General features: G+C 44.2%; 1 protein-coding gene across 1 annotated transcript; it reads right to left on the bottom strand.

Moving 5' to 3' along the window:
* Positions 1-16,914: 16,914 nt before the first annotated feature.
* LOC311616291 (small ribosomal subunit protein eS28-like) lies at positions 16,915-17,265 on the bottom strand. Its single transcript, XM_084871437.1, has one exon. The coding sequence runs from the start codon at positions 17,251-17,253 to the stop codon at positions 17,044-17,046; it is 210 nt and encodes a 69-aa protein (XP_084727563.1). The 5' UTR covers positions 17,254-17,265; the 3' UTR covers positions 16,915-17,043.
* Positions 17,266-19,426: the final 2,161 nt, after the last annotated feature.

Raw genomic sequence — 19,426 nt, 5'->3', positions numbered from 1 at the left:
CTTTTGCCTGCCAGCCTGATCACCCCCCTAACCACTCCCCTGCCAGCCTGATTGATGCCTAACTGCTCCCCTGCCAGCCTGTTTGCCCCCAACTTCCCTCCTCTGCAAGCCTGGTCACCCCTAACTGCCCTCCCCTGCAGGGTTGATCGCCTTCAACTGCCCTTTCTTGCAGGCCTGGTCCCTCCCAACTGCCCTCCCCTGCTGGTCATCTTGTGTCCACATGGGGGCAGGATCTTTGACCACATGGGGGTAGTCAAATTGTGTGTTGGAGTAATGGTCAATCTGCATATTACTCTTTTATTAGATAGGATAGAGGCCTGGTGCATGGGTGGTTTGCCCTGAAGGGTGTCCCAGATCAGGGTGGGGGTTCCTTGGGGTATGGGGCAGCCTGAATAAGGGCCTTTGGTGGTTTGCAGGCCAGCCATGTCCCCCAGTGACCCAAGCAGAGGCCCTAGTATCTATGATATATTTACCTTCTACAATTAAAATTTTGTAGCCTGGAGTGAAGCTAAGCCTCCCGTGGCAGCAGCTGTTTCTGTTTGGACTTGTTTCCCTTCTATAATTGAAACTTTGTAGCCTTGAGTGGAGGCTTAGGCTGGCTAGGGCAGGCGGAAAGCTTGGCTTCCTCCGTTGCCAGGGAAACGCCTTCCTTCTACTCACTGTGGCTGTAGCCATCTTGGTTGGGTTTATTTGCATACTCGGGCCAAAAGCAGTTTGGCTCAGTGGATAGAGTTGTCAGCCTGCAGACTGAAAGGTCAGTCCCAGGTTCGATTCCGGTTAAGGGCATGTACCTTGGTTGTGGGTACATCCCCAGTAAGGGGTGTGCAGGCGGCAGCTGACTGATGTTTCTCTCTCATTGATGTTTCTATCTCTCTCCCTTCCTCTCTATAAAAAGTCAATAAAATATATTTTTTTAAATAAAAATAATATTTGCATACTTGCTCTAATTGGGTGGTGGGTGTGGCTGGTGGGCGTGGATTGTGGAGCAGAGTGATGGTTAATTTACATATTACTCTTTTATTATGTAGGATTAGCTTAATATTTAAAGTCTAGATTCCAGGGCAAAGAGGGCGGTGACAACAGGTGAAAAAGAGCAATGGACTAGCCCAGGAGATGTCAGTTCTAGTTGCTGTGAAATGAAGGTGCTATAGTGTCTCCCAGACAGGATGTCAGGGAGACACAGACAATACATTTAAGGGGTGAATTAAATAGTTTCACCAAGGGATTATTGACAGAAGGGAGTGCAGGGTGAAGTGAGCAAACAAGAGCAGATGGAGTATCCAGGGACTTGCCACAGCAGGCAGCATTGCCACCCCTAGCCTGAAGGCGGCAGAGGTGGGGAATGATTACAGAAGTTGGTGAGAGCTGGAGCCCTGGAATAGAAGCCAGCCCACAGGACCTGTGGTCATGGAGGAATTCAGGCACAACCGAAACCCCAGCCCAGCAGGAAGGAGCAAAGGAACACATTCCAGAAGCTCTCCTCTTGACCTCCGACCTCTTGCTGGTGCCTTGTGTCAGCTAAATCCAACCCATCGGGCAAGGAAGCCAAGTTGATGCACAGAGCAGGACAGAGAAGAGTGGAGAATGAGCATAGAGGGGCCAACATTGTCATTATAAACCAGCCCAGCAGATTTATAATAATACAAGTCTTGAATAGTCCTCCCTGGCCTGGCCTACAGGAGTGTGGTAAGTGGGTGCAGTGGCCTAGCGATAGATGCTCTACTTTAGCCGGGAAAAGTGGGAGCCCAAGTTGCTGAGAGCTCAGGAAATGGGGACTTCAGCTGATCCTTGGTGTGCTGACTGTGAATCTGAGAGTGATGCAGAGGCAGCTTCCAAAAAGAAAAACCCGAACTACAAACCAGGCAGGTGGTTCAACCAATGTGTGTGCCTGAGGGAGGTGGGAAGAGTCAGAATCCTAAGAAAAGGAAAAGGAGAACCTTTAGGTGACTGGGAGATGATGAAGTTTAGAATAGAGATACTAGCTAGGACTGAGGACTTTCCGAGATACTGAAATGCATTCTCCATGGCTCTTGTATGATTCAGACATGGGCAGCATGCAGTTTATTTGTTCGTTCATTAATTCATTTAACCAACAAGTATGTATTGATTTCTTTGTGTTAGGCAAGAAGCTAGGTGCTAAGGATGGGACACTGAGTAAGACATAAACCCTGATTTGAAGAATTCAAGTCTAGTGGGTGTAACAGCCAATCACAACACAGTATGTACGTGTGTTTGTGTGTACGCAGCAGTTTCAACCCTTTTCATCTCATGGCACGTATAAACTAATTCTTAAAATCCTGCAGCCTACCAAAAAAAATAATTTTTGCCAACCTGACCAAAAAAAAATAGGTATAATTTTGATGCACTCACAGTAGTTGGCTGTTGTCTTTTTTTTTTTTTTTTTTTTTTTTTTTTTTTTTTTTTTTAACCAGTATTTAACAATCTAAGGGAAAATAGATCAATGTCCCTGACTAAATAGTCAGGTATTGCATGTTTTAAAAATTAGCCCAGCTGGGGTGGCTCAGTTGTTGAGCATCGACCAATGAACCAGGAGGTCCTGGTTTGATTCCCAGTCAGACCACATGCCTGGATTGAGGGCTCCATCCGCAGTGTGGGACAGGCAGGAGGCAGCCTATCAGTGATTCTCTCTCATCATTGATGTTTCTGTATCTTTCTTCCTCTCTGAAATAAAAAGTATATTAAATAAAAATTTCTGCAGCACACACACAGGTTGAAAACCGCTGTACATATACAGCATGACATGTGGTTCTGAGGGATCACAGAAGGACACCCAGCCTGGCCTGAGTGGGTAGGGAAACCATTCCTGGGAGGGCTGACCCTGAAGGCTGAATTAACAGAGAGCAGCGGGGAAAGGAGAGGTGGGGACAACTAGAAAACCGCATGTACGTAGGGAATTGCTACTAGTTCCGTAGGCATAGTTAGTCAAGGTGAAGACAATGGGCAGCCAAAGAAGAGTTGTAGGCAGGGGAGTGACACTATCAGATTGAATCTCAGCAAGTTCTTTCTGGTTTCAGTGTGAAGAGCAGATCATGGGGGTCACCACAGGGGTAGGGAGACCAGCAAGGAAGATGTGTCAGCAACCTGGTGCCCATCCCCCTCTTTATCCCCTCCCCCCCTGCCCCTCCAGGGCCTGTGGACAGATCCAAACACATTTAGGGGAAGAGCTGGCAGGAGATGACTAGATGCCATTGAGTAGCTGCTAGTCACTGAGCCTGGAGCCACAGAGGAATGAGCCACAGATGGATGAGCCACAGACAAATGAGCTGGGCAAGGGCAATGGAGGAAAATAATTCTAAAGAGATGTGTCTAGTCTGCATTCTTCAAAAGATTAAGAATAAGCCATTAAACAGATTGTACTTCATATCACTAGTATGTGACAGGGCTGCTGGGAGAGCTTGCCCCCGTTCTATAAGACTGGGAAACAGCACATGAAGTAAAGCAAAATAGGTTATGTTATCTCAAAACCTCTCAGAGGCCTTAATAGCCTAGGGCCCTACATGTCCTAAACTTGGAACACAATCTGCTATATTTATCAAATCTATTTGACTCCTCCCTCCCAAAGACACATTTTGTAGTTCCTGTAATGGTGTTTCTCAAAACAGTTTCAGCCAAAGTGTGGCCGGCCCACAGACAGCTGTGAGCAGTCCAGGAGGACAGAAATCGATACCGTTTCAAAACTTTTAACAGCTATTTTGTCTCTGATTCTGACAAATAAAGTATCTAGGCTTGTATGTCTGCTTTTTTAATATCCTTTTTCTAGTGATTTATTTTAATTTTACAAAAGTTATCAGTCAATAAAAAATGAAGAAACAAACACAAAAGACCTGCAGCAGATCCTTTTCCACTGGTGGTTTGAGAAGCACCGTCTCAGAGCACTCCGGAAAATAACATATCAGACTCAGCTGCCCATTTTCATCTTCTGAGGAGCTTTTTTTTTTTAATGTTTTTATTTGTTTTTAGAGAAAGAGGAAGGGAAAGGGATGGAGAGATATTATATCATCGATTGGCTGCTTCCTGCACGCCCCCTGCTGGGTATTGAGCCTGAAATATGGGCATGTACCCTGACCAAGAATCAGTCAGCGACCTCTTGGTTCCTGGGGCTCCCAACCACTGAGCCACACCAGCCAGGCCTCTCAAGGAGCCTTTATTTATTTTTTATTTTTTTTTATTTTTTTTTTTTATTGATTTTGTACAGAGAGGAAGGGAGAGAGATAGAGAGTTAGAAACATCGATGAGAGAGAGTCATCGATCAGCTGCCTCTTGCACACCCCCTACTGGGGATATGCCCGCAACCAAGGTACATGCCCTTGACCGGAATCGAACCCGGGACCTTTCAGTCCCCAAGCCGACGCTCTATCCATTGAGCCAAACCGGTTTTGGCTCAAGGAGCCTTTAAATCATACACATTCTGGGTCCCACTCCCAGAGGTTATGATATAATTCTTGTGGGGACCAGAGTGGGCACTGGAATTTTTAAAAGATTCCTAGATGATTGTAACGTGTGCCCAGGTAGAGAACCAGGATGCTGAAGAAGGAAAGCGTAAGCAAATCGTTCTTGGTTTCCCCCTGAACTACTGAGGACTGAGACGGGGAGGGGAGTGCCGTGGTTCTCAGCCATGGCTGCACAGAGGAACCCCTGGGCCGTTTCTGAGTGGACTTGTGCCTGGGCCCCACCGAACCACTTAAATCAGAATCCCTGGTGGTGGTTCCTGGGCACTGGGATTCTATGAATCGGCTCTTGGCAGCCGGGGCTGAGAAGCCCGCGTTAGAAAGTCTGATTGCCGCTGAGACGGTGAAAAGTGGGAGGCCCGTTCGTTGCTTCCCTCAGGGTCTGGAGTCAGAAGGGATTTCAAATCTTGAGCCTTTTCTGGAAGGAAGCTCTGGTGGTGGCTGAGCTGTTGGTGCGGTGGGGACATTTTCTGGGCCTCGCCTCAGAGGCCAGTGAGAGAGAAGCCAAGAGGTCCTGGCACCAAGAGCATCCTGGGTCTTGCCCTGGGGCCCTTCCTGCTCCTGGCCAATGCTAACCCAGTGCGGGGCTGGGGAGGGCGGGGAGGGCCGGCAGGGGGGTCACTTCCTCTTCTGCTTCTTTTCCACTGCGCCACAGTGACCTCTGAGGGCAGGTTTTCTGTGAGAGGCGGGAAAGTGTGGCTCGTTTGTGCCGAGCAGCCACTTCCAGCGATGTGTCAGCATGTCCCTCCCCTCTCAGTGCGCCCTCTGAGAGAGGCCATCAGGCACTGAAAGACGCCTTTTACTCAGGGAAATCAGAAGTGCCTTAGGACTGTGCTTCTGAGAGAAAAACAGAGAGGGGAGAGAGAAGGCATATGTATAGTAAAGATTGCCTTTGACATTTGCCGGTAAAAGCTGGGGGCAAATAATTACAACTATTTTTTTTTTTTTTTTTTTAATGCATAGCCCTGCCATTTGGCTCAGTGGGTAGAGTGTCTGCCTGTGGATTGAAAAGACCCCGGCTTGATCCCCAGTAGGGGGTGTGCAGGAGGCAGCCAGTCAATGATTCTCTTACATCATTAGTGTTTCTCTCCTCTCCCTTCCTCTCTGAAATCATTATAAATATTTTCTAAAAAATTAAAAGTAAATATATATGTTACTGACTTCAGGAAGAGGAAGGGACAGGGAGAGGGAGATAGAAACATCAATGATGAGAATCATTGATTGGCTGCCTCCTGCACGCCCCCTACTGGGGATCAAGCCCAAAACCTGGGTATGTGCCCTGACCAGAAATCAAACCATGACCTCCTGAGTCATTGATCGACGTTCAACCACTGAGCCATCTGGGCCAGGCTACAACTATATATTTTTTTAATGTGCCCAACTGGAGTGGCTCAGTTGGTTGAGCATTGTCCTGTGCACCAAAAGGTTGCCAGTTCAGTTCGTTTAGGGTGCATACCTGGGTTGGGAGTTCAATCCCTGGTTGGGGCATGTGTAACAATCAATGTTTCTTTCTCATATCTATGTTTCCCTCTCTCTCTCTCTCTCCCTCTCTCTCTCTCTCTCTCCCTCTCCCTCTCCCTCTCCCTCTCCCTCTCCCTCTTCCTCTCTTTCTCTCTCTCTCTCTTCCTCTCTCTAAGCATGTCCAGTGAGGATTTAAAAAAGATGCTTGTAGGAGGATGATGGGACCGGTCTGGCATAAAGAAATATGCCCATGTTGTTGGTGTACTGCTAGGTACAAAGTTATTTCTCAGCTCTGAACACTCCAATGTCAATGTGGCCAACATCAATTCTACCAAATGCTGCAGGACAGACAGTGATGTTTGAAGCTGTCTTGAAATACAACTTTGTGTTGAGATTCTTAGTTCAAATGAAACATCAGTCTTGAAAACCAAACAAATGTTTAATAACAACAAACCCTCAATCAATGAGATCTCTTTACCTCAGGCCACTCAGCCTTGCAGGGGGCAAAAAAAAAAAAGCAGTTTATTTATTTAGTTTCTGGTTGGAGGAGGTCACAGATGATTTGGGCTATGTAGACACTAGTAGTTGTTTAGGTGTGCTATAAACTGTTCAGAGTTATACTTTGAACTATCGTTGCTTTACATGACAATTATTCAAGAACATCAAGCACCTACTGCATGCCAGACATTGGCCTTGTGTATGTCCTCTTGGGAGAAGTGTTAATTTAGGTCCTTTGCCCATTTTTTAAATTGGATTGTTTGTCTTCCTTTTGTCAAGATGTATGAATTCCTTATATACTTTGGAAATTAACCCCTTATATCAGATTCATCGTTACCAAATATGTTCTCTCATGCAGTGAGCTTTCTTGTTGTTTTTTGTTTTTTAAAATACATATATATTTTAGTGATTTTTTACAGAGAGGAAGAGAGAGGGATAGGGAGTTAGAAACATCAATGAGAAAGAATCATCAATCAGCTGCCTCTTGCACACCCCCTACTGGGGATGTGCCCGCAACCAAGGTACATGCCCCTGACCGGAATCGAACCTGGGACCTCTCAGTCCACAGGCCGATGCTCTATCCACTGAGCCAAACCGGTTTCGGCTCTTGTTGTTTTGCTTATGGTTTCTTTTGCTGTGCAGAAGCTTCTTATTTTGATGTAGTCCCAGTTGTTTATTTTCTCCTTAGTTCCCCTTGCCCTAGGAGATGTAACAGTAAACATATTGTTGCGAGAGATGTCTGATATTTTGCTACCTTTGTTTATTTTCTCAGAATTTTATAGTTTCATGGCTTACATTTAAGTCTTTTATCCATTTGAGTTTATTCTTATGTATGGTGTAAGTTGGTGGGTTAGTTTCTTTTTTTTCTTTTTTTTTTTTTTTGCATGTACCTGTCCAATTTTCCCAGCACCGTTTCTTGAAACTATCTTTACTCTATGACATGCTCTTGTCAAATATTAATTGACCATAATGGCTTGAGTCGATTTCTGGCTTTTCTGTTCTGTTCCATTGATCTATATGCCTGTTCTGTGCCAGTCCCAGACTATTCTGATTATAGTGGCTTTGTTGTATATCTTGAAATCTGGTATTGTGATCCCTCCAATTTGTTCTCAGGATTGTTTCTGTTATTCAGGACCTGTTGTTGGTTTTTTGTTTTTTTGGTTTGTTTTGTTTTGTTTTTTGTTTTTCTATTTTGGTTCCAAATAAATTTGGAGGGAGTTTGTTCTAGAAAAATTTGTGTTGCTTTTCAAGTTTGTGGTAGTTTGCTACAAAAGTAAAAAGAAACTGCTACAATTACAAAAGGAAAAAAATAACTTCACAGTAGAGAAATATGATAAATACTATCTTATGAGATGATGAAAATTAACACCATCAGAAACAGACAAATAGATTGCACCATGCAAGAGAGAACTCAATGAAAAGACATAGCACCTGTTCTATTTTAGCAAAAAATGCAGAAGCTAGGTTTTATCGTGAAGACAGCAGACAAGCTCAAACTGAGGGACATTCTGCAAAGTGATAATTAAAAAAAAATAAAATACCAAGGTTATGAAAGTCAAGGAATGAATGAGTAATGTTCCAGATTAAAAGATAGTAGAAAAAAAATGACAACTGGAGCAACATGTGATCCTGAGTTGAGCCCTTTGCAACAAAAACAATTGGGAAACTTTGAGTGGGGTCTTGGGGAGAAGGACATAAGGGGTTTCTCGGCACTATTCTTGTAACTTTTCCAAGCTATTGTTTCCAAACAAACAAAAACAAGTAGATGATTATCAGTGGTAATAGCAGTGTTGTGCAAGTTGTTAGTGTGGGTGAAAGAATGTCAGAGAGGTTGGGGGGAGATGAGGGAGAAGGAGGTATGAGAGGTAATAGTTTGAGAGGTCCCTTGATTTCCCCCTCCATGTGCCTGAATGGCAGTCAGGCGCCAGCTGTCTGTGCCTGAGCGCCTTCGCTTTGAACTGAGGCCTGCAAACTTGCCCGGTTGGTCTGTCTGCTAACCTTTGGAGCTGTTTCTGAAGATGCCCCAGGAAGCAGTGCTGAGAAACAGTAGGAGCCTCGTTTGGCATCTTGGAAAACATCAAGATGATGATTTTAACTTAATTTGGCCAGCAGGTGGCAGCAGGCAATTCGGGGAAGAATGAGAGAGCCCCAACTGGGAGGTCTGCTGCTGCTGCCTCAGCGCCCGCCAGGAGAGGGCAAAGGCCTGGCTGGCTGTGGAGCTGTTGGCAGCCTTTGAATTGAAAGGCTCCTGCCAGACCAAACCTCAGGCAGCCCAACCTCACTCTCTGGAAATAATGGGGGAAGGAGGAGGAGGGCCCCGAGAAAAGTCTTCATTGTGTTTTGAAAGAAAGAAGCTTTTCGTTCTTTCTAATAATGCAACCGAAAAAAAAAAAAAAGAAAAAAAAAGAAGAGTCATTATGTAAGGGACTGTGAATTAGACGGCTTAAGAGTCTCAAACTTTAAGAAGAAAAGAAAGAGCTGGACTCACAAGTCCTGGAGCCGAACGTGTCATCAAGTTTTTAGATAATAAAAAACAGGGCCTGAACTGATGTATCTGTGAAATGGGGCAGAGGGGTGTTGAGAATTTGGTAAATGAAGATAGGTAGAGTGTTTAGAACAGTGGTAAGCATTGAATAGAAGAAATGAGCTGCAATTATTTATTGTTTACTGAGCACTCACCACGGGCCAAGCATCAAACTAAGTGTTTTATGTGTGTTGTATCCTTTATTTCTTAATATAGTTATATATTTTCTCAAATTTTTAGCATCAAGCTTAAACAACTTAAGTTATTTGCTTAAGTTCATGTAAGCATTAATTGACTGTCTCCTAGGGCTGCCTGTCTTGCCCTCCTGGAACTTACTATCTAGGTGGATGCCATATAGTTAGTTAGGAGCAGAGCCAGAATTTGAACCCAGATCTTGCTTCTAGCCCTACCTAGTGTGGCTCAGTGAATAGAGCATCGGTCTGTGGACTGGAGGGTTCCGGGTTTGATTCCCATCAAGGCCACATGCCCGAGTTGCTAGTTCAATCCCCAGTAGGGGGCATGCAGGAGGCTGCCTATCAGCGATTCTCTCTCACCATTGATGTTTCTATCTCTCTCTCCCTCTCTGAAATCAATAAAAATATATTAAAAACAAAATAAAGCAAAACCTTGCTTCTACTGCTTTTCATAATAAAAAAAAGATCCAACTTACTAAATGCCTATTTTGTGCCAAGAACTTCACGTATTTAATTTTGGACCCAATGAGGTAGGAATTATTGTTATCACCATTTTACAAGTGAGGAAATATTAAGTGATTTGCCAAATGGCCATGTGGATGGGGGTAGTCAAGTGTATTTGAAGCCAATGCTCTTTCCATGGCATCCTACTCTTGATGCTTCATAGGATCAGAAGAGATCTGTGCAAGCATTACCACATCCTGTCCAAAGGTTGCATCCATTCCTACACCAATAGGTCGTGAAACAAGGAAGGTATGTGGGTGGTGAGAATCCTCTAACATCTTCAGATTCATTGCTTTGTGCATGTTGGTGAAACAGGGTTCAGAATCAAAAGATCCAAGATTGAGACTTCATTCTGCCTTTCATGAGCTGAAAGACTTTAGGCAAAATATTTAACTTTCCTGGGACTCCATTTCTTTGCGAATTATCAGTATGTATTGGATAACAGTAAAGAGTCAATGAAGTAATTTATGTGAAACTGCTTTGTATACCTTAAAGGGAAATCTAAGAATCATGTCCTTCCTTGCTGAAAATCTAGTTCAAAACCTGGAACTTAAGGTCTTTTTCGGTTTGGTTTCAAAATATCTATCTAGTATTAGCACTCTTTTACTTCTAAATGTTTGTTTTTTTAAAATTCTTTAATGTTTAAATTATTACATGAGTCTCTTTCCTCCCCTCCCCCCACTGACTTCTCTACTCTTTTACTTCTACATGTTTTTAAGTATATATGAAATCGTAATTAAAACTGGCTTAGGAAATTAAGGGAGTGTACTGATTAATGTAATAATTGTTTGGCTAATAGAACACCAGAGGAGTATTTCAGCTTCTGGAAGAGATGGATGAGAAACCAGTTCCTCTCTGCCTTCCTCCATGCTGGCTCCATTCTGAGTCAGACTCTTCCCTCATGGTCACAAGCTGGCTGCTGCTGATCCTAACTGTACATCCTCTTAACTTCAAATCCAGTTGGGAAAAAAATTCTTACCATTGAATTCTGGCTAGAACTCTGCCACATTCAAACACAAGTCCTGGTTCTGATTCTAATTGGTCTAAATTGGGTTACATGCCTATCACTGAGCCAATCGCTTTAGCCACAGGGCTAGATTATGCTGATTAACCGAAATCAGTCAGAGCCCACCCTTGGAGCTAAGGTTGTCAATCTCTCTCATACCTAATGGATAACACCAGGGAGGTTTATTCATAATCCAAGTACAATATGGGGCATCATTCGTTCTAGATGAAAGGTGAATGGTTGTGGTTGTTGAGTGGCAAAAACAAAAGATGTCTTCCACACCTATATTATAATCCAATTAAAGCATTTGTAGTGTCTGAAGCACATTCTATGATATAATTGCCTGATGGCAGGCCTGAGGACATGCTCTTCTCTTGATCTTGAACACTTGATCTTCCTTCTCCAAACTCTAAGAATCAATCCTCCCTAGCCTTCACGATTCAAATATTATCTTCTTATTGCCCGTCTTTTTTGAGCATCAGGGCTTCTCATATCTCCTGTATTCTCAGTATGTTTTAGGTATTTATATGTTTGTCTTAACTCAACTAACCCTACATTTTGAATTGAATTTCTTGTGTTAATGAAAATGATTCTGCCAAGGAAGAATTACCATATTTAGGAATGTTAATCAGTAGTGAAGGTAAATACTTTCATGAATTACTCAAAATCTGAGTCAGTAGAATCCCAAAGAATAATAATCTATTAGATTAAGAGGCAGATTACATTTGAACAGTAAAAATTGTTTTCAGATTAACTAAAGTTAAATTAACCAGACATATTTTCATTGCAACCCTTTTTGAAAGATTGATGATTCGCCGTCATTAATTTTGCAGTGCCTGAGAGTGAATCATTCTGGAAATGGGGATTCCCTGTAGAGTGAGTATAATAGATAAATTCCCCATTTTCTTGTCTTTCCCTCAAGGGTCTGTGAAATCATCGACACTGGTCCTGGGTCTGTATCTCCAGGGCCAACCCAATGTCTGGAAAACAAAAATACTCCATAAATGTGTTAAGGGGAGTGAAGGGATAAAAAGTATTGATTGGGAAAAGCAGTGCTCATTTAGTTATTATTTTTTTTAGTGCTTACTCTTTTAAATGTTTTGAAAGAAATTCCCAGATGCCGGTTGAGTTTGCTATCTTTTGCCTACTTCTGCTTTAAAAGAGGGAGCACTAAAATAACTTCTATGATGGGTTTTGAGTCATAAGCTGAAAGACTGTTACTGCCAAAGGAACTATCTACCCACTGTCAGCTGTGCCTGTTATCTATCAGACATTCAAGTGGTGAGGGAATGGATATGAAAATGGGATAGGTGAGCCTAAGTTTACTATAGATAGAATCACACATTTAAAGTCCTGATAGATTATACAGTGTTCTGGCGGCCCCCTCCCCTGGGTAGAGGAGGAGTATTTAAAGAAGGGACTATTTACAAAGATGTCTACCTACGCCAGACACATTTTCATTGCAACAAGATTCCAAGGAGTGGTGATGAACCTCAGGGCGAACAACAGCAAGGGCCCATTGCTACTCTTAGACGCGGTTGGACCTGATAAAGAAACAGTTTCCCAAAGAGAGCTGAAGAAGAGGGCCACCCAGCAGGAGCTGTGGTCTTTGAACGTAGCTACTGAGCCAGGGGAATCAGTACCCCCAACCTGTCTCTCCCTCCATTCTTTCTCCATCTGCTACTCAACAGGAGGCTGGAGCACAGGGATGCGGACCAGGTCATCCTTCCAGGACACAGATAGGCAAAGAGGTGCAAGAACAATCAGAGATATTGACCAAGATCTTTTTTTTTTTTTAATATATTTTATTGATTTTGTACAGAGAGGAAGGGAGAGAGATAGAGAGTTAGAAACATTAATGAGAGAGAGTCATCGATCAGCTGCCTCTTGCACACCCCCTACTGGGGATATGCCCGCAACCAAGGTACATGCCCTTGACCGGAATTGAACCCGGGACCTTTCAGTTCCCAAGCCGACACTCTATCCATTGAGCCAAACCGGTTTCGGCTTGACCAAGATCTTGAAGGTCTTCTAGTCCCATGGTTAACTTTTTTTTTCTTCTTACAACAGAAACCTTTATTCTTTATATATTAGACTTAAGAACAAACCCAATGGAAAGCAATGGAGTTGATGTGATGGAATGAGTGTGGAGAGAGTACCTGTTGGGTGTCCCCTTTCTCTCTATGGCAGGAGCCCTGTGCTCTGTAGAACACGGTTTGAATGTCAGTTTATAGAGGAGAACATCCCTATTCATTTTATAGATGAGAAAACCGAGATTTCGAAAGTTGACTAAGGCTTGTTAATAGTTACCCAATGAGATAGTGCAGAGCTGTTCACTAAAACTCAGGCCTCATGGTCACCATGCCAGTGCTCAAGCATGATTCAGGCACTGAGGGGATGGGAGAGAATTTTCAGAAATGTGAGGCTATAACTAGGTTGGGGAGACTGGCAGCATAGTTCAAGTTTGGACTTAGGTAAATCTAGGTTCCATTCCCTACTCTGAGACTTTCAGGACAAGTTATTATTAAACCTTTTTTTCTTAGTTGCCTCATTAGTAAAATAGAAATAAAAATGGCTAGTTTTGGCTGGCCAGTGTGGTTCAGTGGTTCAGTGGTTAAGTGCCAACCTATGGACCAGGGTGGGTCACAGTTCAATTCCTGGTCAGGCCTTATGCCTGGGTTGTGGGCATGCAGGAAGAATCTTGTCAATGATTCTTTTTCATCATTGTTGTTTCTTTCTCTCCCTCTCTGAAATCAATACAAATAGATATTTTTTAAAAAGGCTAGTTTTTTAGGGCTGTTGGAAGGATAAACAAGATAATATTCTTGAAGTGCTTTTAGAAAGTAGTTGGTTTTGAAACCTCTGGCTGTTGTTATTAATAGTAACTCCTCAAAGGTCTCTGAAATCATATAAGTCTCATTGGTATGCTTTGAAAAATGTCCAGGACCAGAATGTGATGAACCACAAGGTGAAGTGAGAAGTTTTATAATGGACATGCCTAGGTTTTGCCTTCCTAGCATCCTCTCCCACCCCCAGCCTGAAGAACCTCCCTCCCTCTCTCTCTCTCTCTCTCTCTCTCTCTCTCTCTCTCAAAATATATTTTATTGATTTTTTACAGAGAGGAAGGGAGAGGGATAGAGACCTAGAAACATCGATGAGAGGGAAACATTGATCAGCTGCCTCCTGCACACTCCCCACTGGTATATGCCCTTGATTGGAATCAAACCTGGGACCCTTCAGTCCGCAGACTGACCCTCTATCCACTGAGCCAAACTGGCCACGGTGAGAACCTCTCTCTTATTCCCAGGCCCCATGGCTTGGAGGTGGTTGACCCAATCAGTATAAACCCATCCTCCTAGCCATAAGGCATCAGTCCAAGGATGGGTGTCTCACCCACATGGTCAGTCTACAGTAAATCCTAGGGCTTCCACAAGTTACTGGAAAAGATGTGCTCTTTTCAACAACAAGAAAGGGATGATCTCGGCATAGACTTGCTGGGGACATCTGTGAAGCCCAGGAGTGAAGCCACCTCAGAGAAGGACCATAGTCAAGAGGTGGAGAACCCTGATGGCATTATTTGAGCCTTTTGGCAAACATTTCCTGAAAAGGGCCGCATAGTAAATATTTTAGGTTTTTCTGGCTACGATGTCTCTTATGCAAGTACTTGATACTGCTGTTGTAGCTTTAAAGCAGCTGTTGACAGTATGTTAAAGAACAAGCATGACAATGTGCCAATGAAGTGTCATTTAGGAAAACAAGCAATTGCTTATAGTTTGCCAACTCCTGCCCTAGGTCAGGCCTAAGGCGAGACAACTAGGGGACTATTCAGTTAGGTTTGCCACTAAATTCTCTCTTTGTTGTAGACTGGTTCGAGTTATCTTATATCTTTACAATGGAAAGAGTCCTGGAACAAGTTTCCATTTGATAAACATGAATGTAATCAATCTAGTATGTCACTAATTGCCTAATGGTAGAAAAACTGACCATTTCTGTCATCACGTGGAAATTACTTTTGGGGGGGATAAAATGTCCTCTACTTCTAAATTCGTTCTGCAATTGCTAGTTGTCTGGAGTCATGTGTCTCTGCCACCAAAGTTGGGTTTTAATTGGTGTTTATCTCCTTGTCACAAAGGAGAAATAAGTATCTCCAAAAGCTTTTGCCTCAGAGCAAGCCTCGGACAAGAGACCAAAATATTCATTTGAATTATTGCATGAAAGTTAAAATGATCACAGAGGTCATCATCTCCAAATATGAAACTAACATAACATTGCATTCCAACTGTAATTGGAAACTCAAAGTAATAAATATAGTAAAAAAAATAAAAAAAAGTTTTTATTCAGTTCACTTAAAAATGGGAGTGAGCCCTGGCCCTTGTGGCTCAGTTGGTTGGCCGTTACCCTGTGCACTGAAATGTTGCAGGTTCAATTCCGATCAGGGCACATGCCCAGGTTACAGGCTTGATCCCTGGTGCTGAGCATGCAGGAGGTGGCCAAATGGTCTCACCTCTGTTTCCCTCCCTCTCTCCCTTTCCCATTCTCTCTATCTAAAAATCAATGTTAAAAATCTTAAAAAAAAAAAAAAAAAAAAAAAAAAGATAAATGGAAGACTTGGTCAGTGTGGCTCAGTTGGTTGAATGTCATCTGGTGCACTGAAAGGTCACTGGTTCGATTCCTGGTTGGAACACAGACTCAAGTTGTGGTCAGGGTGCATGCAGCTGGAGACCGTTCAATATTTCTCTCCCATCAATGTTTCTCTCTTTCTCCCTTTCCATTCCCCTTTTTAAAAAAGTCAATAAAAATATTTTTATAAAAGGGGAGAGTGAAGGTGTGTTGTGTGAATGAGAAGAATTGGATCATTAAAAAAGCCAGGCTCAAATGTTCCTGTCGAGGGAATTTATCACTCTTCTTAGGAAATGATTTTGCTTTAAGGAGGATCTCCTGTTCCTTGGATCAGGGCTGCTTGTTCAATCCTTTCTGACTAATTTATTGCAGTTACTCAGACGTCCCTGGAATTAAGCTAACTTATTTGAAAGCTGAGCACTGTAGTCCTGCTACTCCAAATATAAGTGGAGCTCCTTCTGGCAAGTTGCGGATATTAGAAGCCAGAGACTACTTAAGGAGTGTCAGTGTTCACTGAGCAACCAAATGTGTTAGCAGCAAGGAACTTAGTCAGCCCTGACATTGGAAAGGTATCACCGGTGTGGATATATTTAAACGCTAAATTGTGCAGAGCAAGCTTGAAATGCTATCCCCATTAGGAGAATGAGATTGTCTTAGTCAGTTTGGGCTTTTATTACCAAGTACATAGACTGGGTGGCTTATAAACAACATAAATTTACATCTCACAGTTCTGGAGGCTGGGAAGTCCAAGATCAAGGCACCAGCTGATTCTGTGTCTGGTGAGAGCCTGCTTCCAATTAAAGATTCAGAGAGTCCATTCTACAGATGGCCGTGACCTAATCACTTCACAAAGGGAACACTCCTATAATAATACATTGAGGGTTAGGTTTTGTTTTGTTTTTTTTTAAAATATATATTTTATTGATTTTTTATAGAGAGGAAAGGAGAGGTATAGAGAGTTAGAAACATCGATGAGAGAGAAACATCGATTAGCTGCCTCCTGCACACCTCCCACTGAGGATGTGCCCGAAACCCAGGTAGATGCCCTTGACCGGAATCGAACCCGGGGCCCTTCAGTCTGCAGGCCGATGCTCTATCCACTGAGCCAAACCAGTTAGGGTGAGGGGTAGTATTTTAACATATGAATTTTGAGCAGACACAAACACTTAGTCCATAACAGAGATTAATGTGGCTTGAGAATTTGGAGATCAAAAGTGAGGACATTATTGGGACAAAGATGTGGTCCTGGGGACTAACATTCTATTTATTTTAACAAGTATTTATAAAGCACCTTCTTTGTGCCGGACCCTGGACACAGCCCCATGACCACAGTGGTAATAGGAGGAACAGGGTCTCTGTCCTTGTGGCACTTACATTCTCAGGGTGTGCAGGGAACAGCCGTATAAGGAGACAGAATTTATCCGTACCAGTGGCTAGAGGCAAATTTGGAGAGAAGGGGCAGGCCAAATGAGCTGAAGGAGGACAGAAATGAGGTAACTGCTTTAAGAGCGGACTTGATGAAAATGCATGGTATTTTAATCTGTGATAAGCAGAGGGGACTGAGGTAGGGGGAGTTGGGGATGGATGCCTTGTGCCTCTACCTGTGTCTCTTTTTGTCTGCTACCCTGGCAATCGGGGTTCTCTTTTATTTTTTTTTTTTATTTTTTTTTTATTTTTTTTTTTTATACAAACACTTTATTAACAGTGGCGCATCTTCCCCTGGGCTCTGTGTTCACCCAGCCAGCCAGCCAGGACCCAGACACAAGTTCAGCGCAGCCTCCGGGCCTCTCGCTCGGACTCCAATAGGGTGAGCACGTCGCCCTCGCGCACAGGGCCCTTCACGTTGCGGATGATGGAGCGGCTTGTGTCGTCCATGAACTCCACGCGGACCTGCGTGCACTGTCCCTGGGAGCCGGTCCTGCCCAGCACCTTGGTCACCCTGGCCAGCTTGATAGGCTGCACGTGACTCGTGTCCATGATGGCGGCAACAGTCGGGCGGAAAATCGGGGTTCTCTTTTAATTTGAACTGAAGGCAGGGGCTGTTTCACTTGTTCAGAATCTTGCAAAATAAGGAGCAGTGGATTTTGTTTGTGTGTGTGTGTGTGTGTGTGTGTGTGTGCGCGCGCGCGCGCGTTGTTTTCTTTTTTCTTTTTTATGAGCAATGGTTCTTGAGCCAAACAGGATTAGCCCTACCGAGCTGGGGATAGCACATTGTGCAGAAGCAGTGGTGTTTTTTTGGTATCTGCCCCCAAGAGTAATTCCTCTGGTTTCTTTATAGCAGCTTCAGCAACACATGACAACTACTGTGTGAGATCATGAATCATGTCAAGAACTTCCTCAAGAAAATAGTCTCTGAATGTGCAAGGAAAAGCATCTTTCATTCCGGTTCTTCTCTGAAACAAATTTTCTCACAGAAAATTGAACTTCGGTAAGAAAGGGTTTTCAACAAATACATATTTGGGAGAATAGAATCTCCAAATACTGCATTGGCAGAGCATTAAAAACTAAGATTTGGGGATGAAGAAGGTGATTTATTCCCTTCTTATAAACTACTAGAGGCCCAGGTACATGGATTTGTGCACCAGTGAGGTCCCTCAGCCTGGCCTGTGCCCTTTCACTATCTGGGATCCCTCGGGGGATGTCAGGCTGCAGGTTTCGGCCTGATCCCCACAGACCTGACACCCCCCCGAGGGATGTAGTAGTGCTGGAAGCCGCAGGCCACCAGGGAGGAACCCGAGTCTGGACTGGGCGCCTACTGCTGCCACCGCGACTCATCACTCAGTAGCACTGCTGCGGAGGTGGGAGAGGCTCATGCTGCTGCAGCTGCACTCACCAGCGGTGAGCCCAGCATCTGGCAGCCAACAGTCAGCTGAGCGGCACTCCCACTGGGGGAGTGCACTGACCATCAGGGGGCAGCTCCTGCATTGAGCATCTTCTCCTTGGTGGTCAGTGTGGGTCATAGCAACCAGTTGACAGGTTGTTGGGTTATTTAGGCTTTTATATATATATACTAGAGGCTCAATGCACAAAATTTGTGCAGGGGAGGGGAGAACCTCAGCCTGGCCTGCACCCTCTCGCAAATCAGGACCACTCAGAGGATGTCTGATTGCAGGTAGTGGGCCTAAACCAACGCCCGGGCATCTCTCTCGCAATCTGGGAGCCCTCCCTCCTAACCACCACCTTACCATTTGGTTCACTGATCCTTAGTGCTGCCGTGGAGTGGGAGAGGCTCCCGCCACTGCCCCTACACTTGCCAGCCATGAGCCTGGTTTCTGGCTGAGCTGTACGCCCACTTTGGGAGCTCACTGACCACCAGGAGGCAGCTCCTGTGTTGAGCGTCTGCTCGCTGCACGTCCTAGTGACCAGTCATTCTGATCATTCCCCTATAAGGTTTGCTGGGCTTTTATTATGTGTGCCTCGCCAGCACTGCCAAGGGTTCAGCAAGCCTGAGGGGGACCTGGTGAAGGATGAAGAAAAGACAAAGAGAATAAGCTGGGTGTAGGAGGATCTTCTGTGCCTGGCTGAGACCACAGAAAAGATCCAGATTGCAAGCTGAGCCTTTGTTTTATAGTCAGAGGTAAATGAGGTAATCCTACCTAATAAAAGAGTAATATGCAAATTAACCATAACTCTGCTACACCCACAAGCCAGGCCCACCAGCCAATCAGAGCAAATATGTAAATAAACCCAACCAAGATGGCTAAAGCCACAGAGAGCAGGAGGGAGGCTTGGGTTTCCCAGGCAATGGGAGAAACCAAGCTTTCCATCTGCTCTTGCCAGCGTAGGCCTTCACTCAAGGCTACACAAAGTTTCAACTATCGAAGGTAAACAAATCCAAACAGAAATGGCAGCAGCCACGGAGTTGGAGAGAACAGGATAGGGTTGCCCCAAGCAACAGAGGAAGCAAAGCTTTTCCCACACCCTGGCTGGCCCAGGCCTCTGCTTCAGGGGTCTTCAAACTACTGCCCGCGGGCCACATGCAGCCCTCAGGGGAGTCTGATCCTGCCCGCCAGGTTTTTTGGGCAGTGAGCGCAGCCAAGGTGTTACAGTAGGAATTAGTAGTTCATATAGTCCGGCCCTCCAGCTCTCTGAGGGACCGTGATCTGGTCCCCACTTTAAAAAGTTTGAAGACCCCTGGCTTAAGGCTACA

This window comes from Pipistrellus hanaki (genome assembly GCF_964339955.1).
Source record: "Pipistrellus hanaki genome assembly, chromosome: 2".
Lineage (NCBI taxonomy): Eukaryota > Metazoa > Chordata > Mammalia > Chiroptera > Vespertilionidae > Pipistrellus > Pipistrellus hanaki.
The sequence above is the reverse complement of the archived record's forward strand: the minus strand, read 5'-3'. Positions and strand labels throughout refer to the sequence as shown.

Coding starts and splice junctions, on each gene's coding strand:
- LOC311616291 (XM_084871437.1), bottom strand. CDS start 17,253: ATGGACACGAGTCACGTGCAGCCTATCAAGCTGGCCAGGGTGACCAAG.